The sequence below is a fragment of the Lissotriton vulgaris genome, chromosome 2_1 (genome assembly GCF_964263255.1).
Source record: "Lissotriton vulgaris chromosome 2_1, aLisVul1.2, whole genome shotgun sequence".
In the NCBI taxonomy this organism is placed as follows: domain Eukaryota; kingdom Metazoa; phylum Chordata; class Amphibia; order Caudata; family Salamandridae; genus Lissotriton; species Lissotriton vulgaris.
In genome coordinates, this window is record NC_141687.1 from 944,061,042 (window position 1) to 944,078,679 (window position 17,638).

The window sequence follows — 17,638 nt, forward strand, 5'->3', positions numbered from 1 at the left end:
TCTAAAGGTGGAACTCTCACACTTTGATAAGCTCCACCTGTACTTCCTCCCCTACTGCAAACGTTTACTAAAAAAAGTCGGTCTCGCTACGGAGGCACTTTTACCGAGACATATCCCTCCACCAATGGCATCTCAACTCCGAGATCTCACACCTAAGGAACTTAAACTGTGGAATCTATCTCCCCTGAGGACGTTCTCTAGTTAGTTCTCCTGCTCATATCTGAAGATTTTCCATTGGAGAATCTCAAACCCTTGAGGGTATTCCACAGCTGGATCGCAAGCGGAGTTTATTGTCCAGGTAGATCTACTTTGAGGACTTTACGCTGCCAGCTCTTGTTTCACCTAAAAACCTTCCACCATGAGACAGACCTCCGATTCCAGTGGGTTCTGAAATAGGCACACACATCTTTGGTACAGCTGCATTTCTACTTTGTGACAGTAGCGAGATGCGTACACTCCCCTCAGGCTAACATCATTTCCACTACCAACCACTGCTTTCTGCCTCAGCTGCTCAAGAATCTCAGAGGGCAGTCTGCTCCTGTGGAATTCTCCAATTCTTGCTCTCCTCTTTCCTAACTCCATGTAAAGACCACTTTTGTTTACTGAAGCCATGAACTCTGTTTAGCTGGTAACATTGGGGATGCCAACAGTTACAAGTAGACAAGGACCCACACAGTATTAGTTCAGTTAGCAGTAGAAGTTAAACAAACTCTCGAAATGAAAGTCCACTCCCAGATTAACTAGGAGCAAGGCCTGTGTCTCCGATCAAGGATAATCCACATCGGGGTGCATCATGATGCTGCCAATGTATTGGTTTTAGCAGCAGGCTCACACTAAACTACTTGGCGTTCAGTTTTCTTTGACAGGTTGAGAGGGACGATAGTTCTAAGGAGTTTCAGACCTATGCATTGTTCTGTGGTCAGTAGATTCTGACAAAGGGAGCAAATGAATCTCCGAGAACCTGCCTTCATGTCAGCTTTACCAACATGTTTCTAATCCAGAGGCGGATAACGTCTGAGGACTTTGGGGATGGATTTCGACAACTCTTTTCTTAAGGTTTCGGCTGTAATGGACATGGTCACTCAATAAAAGGTGAGGCAACCATTCAGGATTTACCCACTGGACACAATCCTAAAGCACTCTTAGAAACAGTGAGTTGTGCTTTCTTTGTTGTTAAAAAGGTACAATGTGCTCTTTACCTGTGGGTCCCTCCTTTGCCTGAGGGTCTGCGCCGCTCACATCTGGGCCCTTTGCTGCCTCCGGTAGAGATGGGGTTGAGGCCCGACTTGCCTTCTCATCCGCCTTCACCTCCTCCTTTCGTTCCTTGGCTTTCACCGGGGTGTCTACTCTGGCCTTCAGGGGGCTCTCCTTCACTCGCCGCTCCTCCTTTACCTTGTCAGTCTTTGGCCGTGCCTTGGGAGACGGTTGCACGTTTCTGGGTGAGGGTGGCTTGTGAGGTGTCGCAGGTGAAGCGCCAGGGCTTGGAGAGACCGTCCGCTGTTTTGGAGAGGATGACCGATTCTTTACTCTACTGCTGTTGAGAAATGAATAGGAAGAGTAATTTTCATGCAATAAAGTAAATTACTGTCTACTTTGCAGAAAAAATGCAAGTCTGTTACAACCCGTGGAAACACTCACTATTGATACAATTAAAACCCCCCTACTGACGGAAGGGTATTGGAGTTCCAAAAGGCACTGATATGAAACACAATTGTCAGTGTTTGCCTTTCCTGCTGCTAATTGCCGAAGTCTTCCATAAATGTAACACTTTTTAAACCTCTTAACCACCTCAGGAGAAGTGCCTGAAAAATCCTTCATGAGTAGTAATACACAGGGTCCATTCATGGCGATTCTCCAGTATAGCCCTATTCTGTAGATCCACACATGACCCCCTCATTGTCACTAAAAGGTCCAGATGGAACTACTGGTCCAAGATGCCACGGGACCTGTTAATACCACAATGCGCCCTTCCTAGGAAAGTAGGACTAAAAAAAAAAGTGCGATTCAAGATCATTGTTCCCAATACCTCGAAATACGCAAGCATTTGACCCCAGGGCCACTCTCCAGTTGGGGAAAATAACAGCCGTGGATGGGTAGGTGTCGGCTAGAATCAACAAATGGAAGCAGTGGCTTTCCTCGGACCTTGGCATTACATGGACCCCCTCAATTGTACATGATATCAAGGGTGAAAAACTGTTTTCATCTTGTTTATAGTTTATTGAGGTTTTTGGGATCTTCAACCCTATTTTTTTCCATACAGTGGTGTCGCAGTGGCTCACCTTAATCCCTTGCTGTCTTTTAGCCCCCCTTCTTCTCCGACTGTTTTGTATTGGTGCTTTGGGACACTCTGTCCACACTCTCTGCTAAACCTGTCCTCCTTGTGCTTATTTGGTTAGATCACCTGGTCCTCAAAAACCCCACATCCTACAATCCATTGGAGTTCAATAAGAAAAACTAATCATTGCTACAGTTATTTTTTGGGTCAATCGCACTATTTCTGGTGCGCACACAAAACCGGGGGAAAACACTGGTCAATGTTTTGCATTTCCAACTTCTCTTGCCATTTTAATCCCTTTTTTAGGGACCTTCCCAAAAACAGTAACGGTTTGTGTGTGTTGATACTAGCATACCTGGGAATTCTCTGGTCTTAAGCCAGAACTACAGAGTTTAATAAAGTTCAGAGACAACTTTTGAGGGTTACGTCAATATCTGCTTTACCTGGCAGCAACCCCCACTCTAGTCCAGTCCTGCAATTCACTTATGTGGAAACCGCAAGCATTGCTCAAGACATGCATACTACATCTAAAGTACACTTGATTGATGTCAAACCCCAAGAGAAAGGGGACATTAATTCCCGACGGGTACAAATTGTGCATTGCGAATAGCTCACAAACCCAAAAATCATGTGAAATAAAAGTCCAATTTAAACATTGCATTCTAGTTTATAATTTAGTGAATCAGCACTGAGTCCTTGAGTGTTGAATATGCATGTTTGATTCGAGAGCATAATTGCGGTGAAAACGTCCTTTTGAAGCGGGTCTGTGTTGCTTATTAAGACTGATAATGCACATTCGGGGGATTTCTTTAATTGTAATCAATCTACTCGATCGATGCCTCTGTGGGATACTAATCAATTTTCAATTATTTCTCCCTTGGGTTCAAAAAGTCCAGTCAGGTCAGGAATATGTTAAATTTGAGAATGGCGAGGATGTATCAAGAGGTGCTATAAGCGGATGTCAATTATTTTTCGTAACTAGAACAAAACTCAAATTATTAACAGATGCAATTATTGATGTTGTTCTTTTATCCTAATATTTCTGGCATCCATTTTTACAAAGAATTAAAGAAATAAACATAAGAAGTAACATAGTGCTGCCACAATAACTTTTTGGGGCGAAGGAACTGGGTAAACATGGATAGGTTCCTGTGGTAAATATATTCACAGGACAAACCATGATTTACGTGGGCCAAGAATTCCAGGTTTCCAGCAGGACAACCTTGTTTTAAAGACACTAAAATTACTCCAAAAACCTGTACCAGAACCCAAAAAAAAATGTGATAACAAAAAAAGCATGCATTAAAGCACAGCGTGCACAACACAGGAATGAACTGGAGACCCCCAACAGCACATTTTTCCTGTTTGCCTCCGTACTGCTAGTATCCATACACTGCAGTAAGATACGAATTACAAGTAACATTGTTTTGATGTCTGCATTTCTTGAAAAAGAAGTCCATCTGTTTTCATAGGTTATTGGACTCGATGACAGACATTGATGTGACGATGGATACAGATATTATTATACTCACAGAAAGTATCTGATCGGGCGGAGAACCAGAAATCTTACAGTAAGGTTCTGATGTTGCGTGATTACCTGCCCTCTTGGGTGGTACCTGACTGCATGTACAGTAACGGTCTTTGAAATGATAACTGATACAAAAGTGGGCTGATGGAGGCATAGATTCCAACCACTCTGATCTATTGATGGCCACACTAAAATTTTGAATCTTTCTGAGATCTCTAGTTATTTTCTGCACTTAGTAGAAAAGACTGGGGCTGGTATCATCGGATCAATTAAACCACTGTGCATTCAAGCCCTGCGACCACATGCGCAGACCTCACTTCCTGCTGACCTGATTTCAAGCGCTGCAGACAGGCGGCTTTTGCTGGTTGGTGCAGACTGCCGCCTCTTCAAGATCTTCTCTTTGGCCAATGCATTCTTTTCCTTCTCGTTCTCCCGCTCTTTGTCCTTCTTCTCTTTCTTTTTCTTTTCAGGATTGAGGGTGTTATAGAACAAAGGAGCAGAAAAGACAGAATAAAAGCTAATTTGTTAATCCAACACATTAACCTCTCTCTGCACGTTTCCTGTACTACAGAACCCGAAGCCAGTTACAACCTGGATTCGTGGCAGACCGGAATTTCTTATCCTCCAGAGGGTTACAAAAGGAATATCTTATATTTGGTTAGAAATAACACCTACTGTTCAGGTGAAAGACAAGTTATTTTGTAATATGCTCTACCAAAATGGTCAAGGAAAAAAATGGAAATGAAAATCCCTCCCTTACCAAGAATCCCTAAAATCAACAATAGTTTTTACAAATAATTAGCTTTTTTAAAAATATATAAAATCGTGAGTCAGAGCCCACGAGAACCAATCATTCTGAATTCTCTCTCTTTAATGATTGTAATTTTAATATTCGCAAACAATTTGAAGTCACTCAACTTTCTTTGCGACTGATGTTTTAACTCATCTCCTCATCTCAAATAGTGCCCCTACTAACGAGACTTGGTAACTTACAGGGGAGGAGTCTCGTCTTTTCCGAGGGGTTGTGTTGGCGCTCCCGGCAGTCTTTCGTCGCTCAGCACATGGAAGGTGGGGGTGGTGGTTGGCGCACGGAGTAAGGGGGCTGGCGGAAGCGGAGCGCGGACAGACCGGAATTGCTGAAAGGAAAACCACCAATCACAGACGTTACACAAAGACAATGCAAGAACCACTGAAAGCCAAGCCTGGGAGGATGGCTTCTGCTCCTACTCTGCAAGAGTTACTGATGCCCAGAATGCACAGACTAGAGATATGAAAAGCCAGGTGATAGCCCAGTGTACCCCAGTTGTAACTGGAAAAAAAAGAGTCCCTCCCAACTGTGAGCTCAACTGTTACCAAAGCCCCACATGGTCTGCCTTGAAAAGAGGCATCCGGTGGCTAAACTATACACTGGGAAGATTCCTCTTCATTAAATACCTGCAAAGTCCTAGCAATATGTGGACAGCATTTGTTTTGCTTACGAAGTAAAATTGCTAAATTTAAATATTTCTTTTGTCACTACAACATTACTGACAGCACTCACTGAAATGAGAAGTGTGTCCACAATCCAAATACAAAGTTACTGGCCATAAGCAGACGTATGGCATGGACGATGATTTGCAAATGTTTCACCTTCTGAATGTGCTCAGGGTGCCCGCCCCTCCACTTCCCCAACTCCCTGTGATTTTCAGTAAATTTCATAGAATGGTTTGGGGGGAATTGTGCCTGTGTCTGTCAAAGCTGGAGAGCAGCGGAGGCTCTGGAACTAAAATCCAAGAGGGTATCTCAGCTCATCTGACTAAATAGCCTGTAACCTAGAAGAATCATTCTTCATAGTATTAATGAGCAACAGGTAGTCAAGGTGAGATAAGTCCTTAAACTTAACTTGTTTACTGCACGTGTACTGGGCCATGGCCCCTCTTCGCAGTAATCCTCTCAATGAATCACTTCAAGGATTCAGAAAATCATTTTGGAAAACATGGAAAGCCTCCGCGAGCAATGGAGCCCTTTGCAGAAGACTGTCATGCACAAAGTGTGCCGACACTGCTAGTCACAAATAGGATATTATGTGTGTATAAAATATAACACACATACACACGTGTATACATACACACGCACATACATACTCACATACATCCACATAAAATTAAAAACTTTTTTTTACTCTACACCTCCAAAAAAATGGCAATGAGAAATGAAATTAAGAAATACATCTATCAGTCTTTACATTCTGCACCCAGGTGTCCTTGAAGAATTTGTTTTAATAACTAAAAGACTCCATTTTAACCCAACAATCTGTCTTAACGCCGGAAATTTTGTTATGAAATTGTGAGCTCACATCTAAGTAACTAAAATTGGTCATTGTGCAAGTAATATTTAAGCATCAAAAGTTAGAAGGTAACAAATAGTAACAATGCTACCACACATTGAAACACACTCATCAGCCGAACACATGCAGAAAGCAGATGTCACCAATACACATCAACAAACACTATGTTCAAGTTCAAGTTTGGCATTTGTATAGCGCACTACTCACCCAGAGGGTCTCAAGGCGCTTGAGGGAGGTTGGGGGTTACTTATCAAATATCCAGGTTTTGAGTTGTTTTCTGAAGGAGAGGTGGTTTTGGGTAAGGCGGAGATGGGTGGGGAGGGAGTTCCAGGTTTTGGCAGCAAGGTAGGAGAAGGATCTTCCCCCCCATGGTGGACCTGTGGCTGCGTGGTATAGCTGCGAGTGCTTGGTTGGACGATCGGAGTTTGCGGGTGGGGGTGTAAAAGGAAAGTCGTGTGTTGAGGCATTCGGGTCCTAGATCGTATAGTGCTTTGTGTGCGTGGGTGAGGAGACGGAACGTTATTCTTTTGCTGACGGGGAGCCAGTGGAGTTCTTTCAGGTGACTGGAGATGTGAGCTCTGCGGGGGACGTCTAGAATGAGTCCGGCCGAGGCATTTTGGATACGTTGGCGCTTTTTCTGTAATTTGGTTGTGGTTCCGGCAAAAAGGGTGTTTCTGTAATCTAGTCTGCTAGTGACCAGTGCATGGGTGACTGTCTTTCTTGTGTCGGATCTGGAAGTGGAGGTGTTCGGCGGTTGCGAGGTTGTCATCGGAACTGGTCGAGATGCGAATGGTGTTCTTATGAACAATGGCAATGCCTCCTACTGTTTGGTTGGAGCTTTACGGATAATCTTGTAGCCGTCAGGGATGGCTATGGCGATGTCGGGTGTTGAAGAGGCGTTCATCCAGGTTTCTGTGAGGAAGGCGACGTCCGGTGATGTAGTGTCGAGTAGATCCCAGAGATGAACGGCGTGTCTGTGGACTGAGCGGGTGTTGAGAAGGATACATTTCAGGTGGTTGGTGTTGGGATTCTGTTTTATGTTGGTGCAACTGCTATGACCCCATACGTTCAAACTGCTGCCACCTCACAAGCACAATACAAACGCGAACATCATAACATAAAATATCCAACATCCAGACCAGAAGGACAGCCCATACCGAACACTAGAAGAAACCACTTCAACGCCTTATACAGCATCAGTAAGTCGGAAAAGAAGACAGTGTTGTCCCACAAACTGAGATGGCGAATTGAGCTAAAGAACGGTGATGGATTCAATCCAGATTTGTGACTGGGGGTGAGTGTCTGAAAAGTTTAACTGCACCGTCCATCATCTCCTTGTGTTTGCTGTGTTCAACCCACAAACAGACCATCATTTGTACCTCTGAAGTCTTTCATGGCGACAGAATGGTGGAAACTCCTACAGACAACCTTCTGAACACTGGGGTACAAGTGCTCCCCTTCTGTCAGGTCGCCTACGTGGAACTCTTACCCCCTTTTCTGCATGGTTTGCCTTTATATATCCAAGCCAAGAATGGATGAACATATTGGTGAGATAATGTTAATCTTCTAGGTCTTCTCAAGAGGGCATGGTCCCTGAAGGTAACCAAGGGGTCCGCTCACCCTGTAGCTTGGGTATGGTGGAATAGGGAAATCCCATGACGATCACTTGGAATCTCATTGAATCTTCAAATTCTAATGTGGAGCTAAATTTTCTTTTATTGACAGTGACCGCTGGTCGGGGTTTTTTTCGTTAATGATTTCGATCTTGATGAAGGCGCTTACTAATTAAACGTTAGGGAGACAATATTTATGTTGACTCAGCTGAGGATCTAATTAAATAGTTAAAAAAGAATTACATATAAATAAACTAACAGATAACTGATAACTAAATAATATATTAACCGTTGAAAACTGTAAGAAAGTAATGATTTTTTTCTCTATATTACAGATTTTTGTGTTTGCACATTCTTTGCAAATTTAAAAAATGCAACATTATTTTTAAACTCCATTTCATTTGTACTTTGGCACAGGGTCACTTCATTAGATGTGGTAAATATGTTCAGTTTACACTTAAAAAATTGTTCAAAACCAATATAATGGATATTATCTAATAAAAAAGTTGCCAATTAATGGAGAATGTACAGATCTCCAGATATCTACAGTATATATTAAGCCCCCAAGAAGTGTGTCAAAGCATAATCTCTGTAAAGAGAAAGCAAAAAAAGGGTTGAGAGGATTAGCTCTTTGAGATTAAGTGTCAGGCAAGCAGCTGGTCAGGCTGAGATATATTAACAGAGACCAATTAGCAGAGGTGTGGGGGCTAGTCATGAGTCCGCTAAAGCACATCCTGATGAAGGCTCCAACTATATGCATGTCAGGAAGCTGAAACATGTGTGAGATTCCATGAGGCACACACCGAATTGTCCAAAAAATTTACTCAATGTAAATGAACCAACTTTCTTGAATACGGACACAAAAGCTCTTGTATAGGCCTGTCATAGGAAGGCGACCGCAATGGTGCATAAAAGAACAAACTGTTTATAATACAAGGGATTCTGCAAACCCTGTATTAACTCCAGTCTTTATTTATAATCTGCGACTCTTGACGCATCTGGTCACAGATTACAACGCCAGAACTCGACTATCACAAGTTATTGCAGTAGAGCTCTGACGTCACAATGCCTGCTGTCAGAGGCAGTAAGAGGTGAAAGGCATGGCAAGCCATGGAGAAGCGGTTTATAGCAACGAAAATAAAAAGTTGCTTTACTTTCTTCTGCTCTATTTTTGTAGGTTACAGTGCATAATTATTGAAAATATTAGATTTTTCTAAATGTTTTTATACATTCTGAATGATTGCAGCTTTTTTATACTGACTTGTACTGAACTGTTTCAATATATTTCTTCAAATAATATCCAACAGATTTTTGATGTATTTAATTTTGCACTAGAGATTCTATTTTTATTCTTCATGTTTGTAAACATGCTCTCTCTTTCAAATGATAGAGCTACGCAGCAAAGGTTTTAAGTGGTTTGTGCGAGAGATGATGATGTGCCCATGCATTACATGGAATAAGGTACCCCCTTATATACAAGATAATGATATTGCAATTCACTTAGAGGTCCATAAACTTATAAAGTAACTCAGCCTTTGGCCGGGTTCCTCTATATGGTTATGGAACTCCTTGGTGACTTTCAATACCCTTCTAATTAAGGCTTCCAGTTTTCTGTTTTTACAGATCTTTACAGACAGAAAACAATTTCCTGCCTTTATTTAAAAGCAGAAAAATACTGACAAATGTGCTTCTTGTGAGAGACTCTACTTGTTCTTCATGAATTCAGGACCAAATGCTAAGCAGATAGACACCCAGGTGACTTAAGAACCGGATGAGATTCCCTTAAATACAGGCATATGTTAACATGTATCTGTACATATTGCTAATAGTCACCTGTGGGTGTAGTGCTTGGTTATATTTGGCGGCTAAATTAGCTAAAATGTGACAGGCATCAAAATAGGAGTGCATGTTTATCAGTTGAATAAATGTGGAAATATACCATTTTATGTTTTGAGACTAAATGGATTCCTACCAATAAAATGGCCAAAATATAAATATGAATAAATGCAGAGGGAAATGTAAAAAAATAAATAACATAAAACCGGGAGTCCTACTTATAATGTATGGAAGGAGGAACTTTATCCCTTACATAATGTCCCCAGACACCACATATACCCAAACGTCGACGTATTACATACATTGTAGCATACACAGATATTGCTACAACTAAAACACTACATGCTCATAAACAGGTTCATAACGGACAGCTGTATAGGATCATTTTATGTGCACAGCTCAAGACCAGACACACTACCATACAAACACACAATGCAGTAACACACAGGTTAGTAATGCAATGAAATGCACACCGCTCAATAAAAAACTGCCAAGCACACATAGGTAAAGTAACAGACTGTCATGCACATACATGGCCAAAGGATGCACATGCTATGCACACATAGGTCAGTGACATGTTATGCGCACGAATGCACTTAGCGAGGTTTTGGGGTTGTGTTTGTAGCGAATGGAAGTAACAGAGTCTGACCTGGGCTTCTAGCAGGATGCCCCTTACCAAGATCCTTGCGGCTGCCGATAAGAGTGGCGGCACTCCTGCTCCGGGCCAGGAAGGACAGAGTTGGAGTCATGAGCCGGTCCACTATGCTGCTCTCCCAGGCGCTCAGTGGTGCACTACGGTCTGTCGAAAAGCGACAAAGGGTTAATACTGCAGATATACTCACAAATTCAAACTCAATGTTCCGAGAAAGTCAATCAAAAACATATCAAGCCACACCCATAGATGGCTATAAGTGAAAGTTTGGTGCAGAGGAGTAGGGTCAGGAGGACAGGATGTTCGCTTGTGTAAGAGCCAGGCCGGGGAGAAACCACCCTAAAATAGGTATTGCCTACAGCCATGAGACAGGATGCACACCAGAGTAGAAGTTTACAAACCCCAGTAAGGCTGGGGAATAGTCGATCACGTCAGGCACATTAGAATAATCATGGGGAAAAAAGGCTGTACACTGTTACATATGACTGCCATGATCTGACAAAGCATGAGTTCTTAGAAACCATGTAACACAGAGGTGAGTTCTACAGCCTTTACTACATACACCCCGATGAAGGCTCCAACGATATACATGTCAGGAAGCTGAAACATGTTAGATTCCATGAGACACTGAATGAATCGTCCAAAAATGTACTCAATGTAAAAAAAAAATTTTTTTAAAAATCAACAACAACAAAAAAGCACAACTAGTTGTCTACTATTCTTGTTATTAAAGTGCAGCACCTAAACTGATACCCTTCTTATCAGTCCACGCACAATCGTTTTTATATCACTAGCATGCAGTTCTATTGCTAAATGGTCACTCTAGGCATTCAAACAACCTGTCTGTTCCAACAGATCCAATGGCACCAACACAACCCTAATTAGAAGCATGTCCATGTAGCTCTCGAGGCAGATAGAATAACTTAATGACGTCATAATGCATATGATGCCCCCTTGTGAGCAGTTGATATCGACTCCGATGTCATAATGCACGCAGCTCATCCATGGGCACTGCAGCTGCCCTTCACTGTGTGGCTTCAATGTATTTGAAGTTCCTTCTGGTGTAGCAGCTGTTCTTGAATGCGTGTTATAATGCATCCAAGACTCCCATTGGCACCACAGCTCACAGTGATTGTGTGGTGCCCAGGCACAGCAGCTGTTCATGATTGATGTATGGCTGCATTCGACAGCGCCTGTCCTGGATTGTGTGATGTCATGTGTGTGGTGCCTCCTCCAGCTTCAGCAGCTGCTACTGATTGGCTAAAAATACTAAGATTAGTAATACTCAGGTTATGATACAGGAATAGGTAATATCGCTATAGTCACCATCTGTGTCACAAGATCGCACTTAAAACATGAACAGGACATCACTTGGTTTGACTCTTGCACTAGGGTATTTACAAAAGTATTTTTAAAAAATGCCTTCTGCTGTGTGGAATTAAAAAGGGATTGTGTTGTGTTTACAAGGTATGGACGAGAAAATGAATTAAATGTATGACGGGAGACTGCACTTTTCAGACATGAATTAGTCTTAGTGGAGGTGGAAGAATACACCGAATGGAAAGTAGACCCCTTGTAACATAAAATAAGTTTGCCATGAATGGCAGTATTGCTACTACAGGTAACACATGACATCAAGGAGTTTGCCATGAATGGTGAAAGGAATTGCACAGAAAACCTAAAAACAACCTTACTGCACGAGAATTATACATGGGTAAAAGGAAGAAATATATCAGTTTATATGGAACTGCCAAGGAGACCAGTGATACAAGAGGGTGAGGCTGCAGGTTCATTCCTGTCCAGCCCTGGGGTCCTCCGAATATTATACTACCAGGTAGGTTATCAGTTTGAATACCAGAAATCTTTTTAAACTGGAGCCATTTTTCCTATCTAAAGCGCATTCATTTGAAAATGTAAGTGAGTGAAAGCACTTGTTTCGTCTTTCCTCCAAGGCGGGAGTACCTGTTTTAAGTTTTGTCTAGTTTGTAATGTAAAACGGTAAATGGATGCCAGATTAATCCAGAAAAGCGGACTCATCCCAAACAAACTGATCTCCTTTCTGTTTTGTCAACGTTAAAAAAAAAGCTCTGTTGGCAACTCTTCTTGGATAGAGAAAACCAAAAATAGCATCTGAAAGGTCCACAAGTTGTTGTTGGTGCCATGGAATATTAATATAACTGGACTGCAATTAAAAACATATAAATAGTCACTTTATTTTACTCCTGCATTTGGTAAAATGTAACAAGCAGTATCTTTTACTCTATCCTGAATGACAAAAGTAACATTGGAGAGGAGTAGATAGCCCAAACCTTTACGAACGTGAATTGGGAACAGAGGTGTGATGGACAGAGAAGCTCTGTTATTTAATAGGGCTGTTATGACGTCAACGGTATGTGAAGCTTTTACCACCGAGCATAGTTTCTCAAAGTTTACCATAATTAGGCCTAGAGCAAGAAAAGCCATTTATTCCACCAGGCATTGCCCGATGGCCTGGATCCTTTGGAGGCCGGTTTTGAAAGCCCAGGGCCGCTCCTGTAGCCTATGTCCCTGTTAATCGCAGTAGGGGTAAAGGGCTTTAAGAGTGCGAGAAAGGGAGGGTGACAGAAGGAAGGAAAGAACGATAGCCCGAAGAGATGAAGGGAGCGGGCTTGCATGAGAATCTTTGCCAGCTCTGCTTTTGGTTCCCCGGTATGGCCCTGATGAAGCCCACCCGTAGTTCGCAGAGTTTGAAACGTTTCCCAAGCCTACACAATTGTGCAACTTCCTATTGCAAGTCTTAAATGATGCTGGTAACTCAATGCCACTGTGTGTGTATATATATATATATATATATATATATATATATATATATATATATATATATATATATATATATATATATATATACATATATATACACACATATATACCTTGCGTAACGTTTCTTGCAAGTACTCTGAAGTCATGCTACCTCAGCAACTCTCAGACCACAATGTATGGCCTACAGTTTCTCTCAGATAAGTTTCCATACATAAAGAAGTTGGCCTACAGTTTCTCTCAGATAAGTTGAGCATGGCCCCTCTGATTCTATGGTTAAAAATATGGATGAACGAAGAACTCCCATTAAACCACAAGATCCTGACCGATGTCCTGTCCCTTGACAAATTTAACAAAATTCCTTGGCTGGCCTATCTAGCAAAAGCTTTTTCTGATCTAGGACGCCCGGAGCTTTTTACTTCTCCGGAGTCCATTAGGATTCAAGATCTTGATTCAGTCAAAAAGTCTTTTATGGGAAGGAAGGAGATGTGCCGTGAAGAGAGCGAACTAGCAAAGCCGGCAGTGAGGGACCATTGCCTGCTGCTTACTTCACCTTCACTTGCACCATACCTTGGTTATGTTACCAGGTTTCTTTTAACCAAATTTAGATTTAATTTGCTGCATTATTATTTAGGCTCTTTTAATAACTGGCAGAAACCAGAATTAGCTCCGCCCTGCAGCTGTGACCAGTTCTCAGTGCAGGACACAATGCATTTTGTTATGTTTTGTGGTTTATATTTAGAGCCTAGGAAAAAATTATTGTTGCCAATTCTCAAGGAGGCCGGCTTCACACAGGTGAGACCGGCTTTACTCTACTTACAACTCCTACCTAACCCTCACATTACTTATTGCGTTGCTAAATTCCTGGTAGCCGCCTCAAGGGCGAAAGCTGCCTGCCAAGATTAGTTATTAATGTTAAACACATTTTTTTCTTAAACTGTTTTTTATAAATCTTAAAATTGTTGCTAGATTTCTGTATCATGTGTATTATGATAAATCTTGTATGAAATGTATTTTATTGTTCATTTCTTTGTATGGTTTTTAATAAGCCGAATAAAGATATTTTGACTGACACAATGTATGCAAATGCAGACCTTATTCACCTTTTCTCACAAGTAGTCTAGATCCACGCCACACGTGTACCTCTAAGGCATCTTGTATTTGAATGTATACCTGTGTTTAGGATTTCCTCACATGTGACAACATAAATCACACATGCATATAAACTACTTGTGAAAGTCCTTATTTTCATGTGAAGCCCAATTCACTTGTAACACTGCGACCTTTACATTTTTATTATTGTTTTTACAAGAAATACCCAAGTTTGTGATCCAAAATATTCGCTGACCCCTATTCAATGATTTAGTTGTGATTTTATGACTCGGGATAACTGTTCTGCTATCAATTATTAATACAACGACTGCAAACCAGGGTCTATCAGCACTTATGGTATTACAGGTTTATAAAACAATGCATTTTTTTGTATAATTATGCCAACATAGGTTTCCTATGTCCTCTTCACGTGCTGTAATTTGAGGTCCAATCCCAAAAGGGTTCAGCCCAATTTCCTACAGATTAGGCAGATCTCTACAGCAGGCACATGAATCCGTCGAGCTGACGTTACCTTGTAGATGCACGTGGATTGTGAGTGCGTGCGCGCGTGCAAATGACAGTATCCCGGAAGCAGTCCGAAACCCATCACCCACGTCTAACAAGTAGCCAGCAACAGAGGAGCGTGAGTTTTGAAAAGGAATCAGATGTGTCCAGGGCCACAGCGATCCGCCTCGCGTCACATTGACGTCATGTGTGTCCTCTTTGACCTCCATCACTGGGGGTGATTGCCTCATCATTGGTAATTCGCTCCCCGGGCCCAGCGGTGCTCTCTGCTGCTTCTATCTGCGAGGCCCGGGGGGAGTCTGGGAGGCGCAGCCGCGCCACTCTGCCACTCATACAGATCTGGGCACGGCCCCAGGAGCCCTCCCACCGGTGCCAGGCGCAGGGGCAGCAGAGGAGGCACCCGCAGAAGCGGAGCACGCATCAGTGCCAGCCAGCCCCACAGTGATCGAGGCCTCCTCCAGCAGGAGGAGGGGGGAGGGGGCAGAGGGGGGGGGGGGGGTGGCTGAGCGTGTTCTCCTCCCAAAAATCTTTGATTAAAGGGATGAATGATTATTTTGAAGCGCCACGTAACAAATGCTTTGGCTTCAAGCTACATGTGTAAATGCTTTTGCTCCTTTGGTCGTCGCTGCATTAAATAAGTGCGTTTCCAAGGCAAGCGCAGGTGTCATAAAATCATACATTGAAGACAAAAGTTGCGGATAATGTTCGAAATGCTTTAAATGCCTTAATGTGCAGCCTCTGTCTGTTAGCTTACTCAAGCGCACGAATTAGTAATGATTAGGGCCTCTGAGCGGTGGTCCGAGGGAGCGGTGAATAACACACAAGTGCAGCTCATTCTGTGCCTACAAGATCAGCACCAGCCACGTCACGTGTCTGCACAGAGTGCAGCTTTTATTAGAGCGCAATGACAACATACCTCTCTTATTTCATTTGTTTAGAACTATACATGCGGTGTGCCTCGGCCTCACTCTGAGGCTTGCCCAGTGCCAGTCTGCAGTGGCTTTGGCGACTCGAGTCAGCTGAGAGCGGTTGATTTATTAGGCAGTTGACGAGATTGGGCCTTTCACATCCTGGGAGACTGGGCCAGGATACACACGGGACAGAGAGGCCCTGGAGTAGACGGATGCTACTTCATTGGTTGCAAGGGGCGCCCTGACATGTGCTTTATTTACAAAAATAAAAGGCATTGCTATTTACAATAACAAAAGCTTAAATTCGCGTAAATGCGAGACCTATTGCATTTCAAATGTTTGTTTTATGTTGTGCACTGTGCAAGCTAATGCACAGACAGGTTGTACCTTGACATTATTGTATGGTAATGCACTTCTCCATGGGATTGTAAACGGTTAAAACTTGGTTATTTGAAGCATTTATTCAGGTGACTAGGTAAACTCTCTTCCTTGCTTTATCTTGCTTGCCAGTGTCATTCATAGTGTTGAAATGTCACTCAGAATTACACTGAATTTAGGAAAGTGTCATACATAGCAATTTCAAACTTTGGCAGCTATGTTTCTGAACAGAATCTTATGAAACAGTCCAGTAATTCAGGGATTAGTCTCTGTTAGCAGCAATCCTGGTCTGTGCCTGAACCCGCACAGCGGTTTTCTGAGCAGGATGGACTGAAGGCCCAGCCCCTCCATGAGCCGCCTTTCACTTTGTTGGGACGGACAAGTTCCTTGCATGGTAACAGACGTGCAGCGCAGCCTTTGGTACCCCAACTGTGGTGACATCTGGATCGCTGGTAAGTATTTTGGCACGCGCGGACATGGATCATCCATGTGCACTATAACCTAGGCCTGCCTCGTGGACTGCTTAGATTAGGGTGGGGATCCAAGGTGCTTCACAGAAGTGGTGGAAGGCCACCGCCTTCGCCAGGAGTGAAGTAGCCTGAGCGCGGCTGTGGCAGCATGACGGGTTTTAAGTTTCTGTGATCAGCAGAGTGGACAGGTCCTTTATACCTGGGTCACAGGAGTGGTGCTTCCCAGCCCACACTGGTAAAGTTCTGCTGTTGCGTGCTTAACTCGCGCTTGGCCTGCATTGGATTGCGTGCAGCGTTGGCATGTATGTGTGTCTGTGGGAAGGTACAGTGGAACAGTTGTATTCTTAGATTACCTACATATAGCAATACAATATTATGAAGAGTAAATAGCGCATACATTACACTGGAAGTTGCATACGTGTATTTGTTTGTGTGTGTGTGCGTAGAGGTGTGTGTGTACTTACAATGGGCACAACATATGGAAGACACTGGGATCCATTTTGGGAGACCCTGGGCATACTGGAGGAGCAGAGAGAGGTAGAATTAGAGAAAACACTACTCCAATGACATCACGCTTTACAGTCAATTTCTGGGTATGGATTTTTGTGACATTCCTGGTCGCTCCAAAATAGTGGTTACGTTTCTAACCCTGTACCCTTCATCAAGGTGTCTAGTGGCGGCTGATGTGAAATAAAAGTGGTGATGCAGCAAGGGGAGGATAAAAAACATTTAAGAGTACTTACCTGCCGTCCACCGCCTTGGTGCTCTTCTGCTCCTGCCCTGGCAGTCCATGGGCAGGTGCACAGGCTCCCAAATTCCCTTATACCAATCCAGACACTGCTCTCATACTGATAATACTTTTACCTAGCATGAGAGAAGCGTTGAGATTGGTCTGAGCAGGCTGGTTTGGTGCTCACTCAGGAATTTGGAGCTTGTGCCTGTTCTCGTCCTCGCTGAGCAACATTGCTCGGGTTGGAGAGATCCAAGTGTGCATGTCAGTTTGGCCATCCTAAGACGGCCGGCCAAACCAGCGAGCACATTTGCAGGGCTCACCACCACTCCTCCCTGCTGTAGCTGCCGCCCGTCATGATGGCCTGCCTGTCTATAGACTCGGCTCAGTCGGCTCGGCTGGCAGCCTGCAAGAAAATTAAAATGATAATAAAGTTGTGGTATTATCATTTTATTTTTCATGTTTGAATCTCCTGGCTCTCAGAAGTGGGGTGACGCTCCACTGCC

The 17,638-nt window shown here is 43.1% G+C and overlaps 1 protein-coding gene across 11 annotated transcripts in view; it reads right to left on the reverse strand.

Moving 5' to 3' along the window:
- The window catches only part of MAP7D1 (MAP7 domain containing 1), a 268,439-nt gene that overhangs the window by 38,894 nt on the left and 211,907 nt on the right, over nucleotides 1-17,638 (reverse strand). For 3 of the 11 annotated variants that reach the window (XM_086956478.1, XM_086956483.1, XM_086956474.1), the window contains 4 exons: nucleotides 10,228-10,377; nucleotides 4,797-4,939; nucleotides 4,132-4,265; nucleotides 1,200-1,534 (listed from right to left, as the gene is read on the reverse strand). In XM_086956478.1, the coding sequence (XP_086812604.1) occupies nucleotides 1,200-1,534; nucleotides 4,132-4,265; nucleotides 4,797-4,939; nucleotides 10,228-10,377 (762 nt within the window). The remainder of the gene's footprint in view (nucleotides 1-1,199; nucleotides 1,535-4,131; nucleotides 4,266-4,796; nucleotides 4,940-10,227; nucleotides 10,378-17,638) is intronic. The other 8 variants (XM_086956480.1, XM_086956485.1, XM_086956476.1 and 5 more) reach the window with 3 other exon arrangements.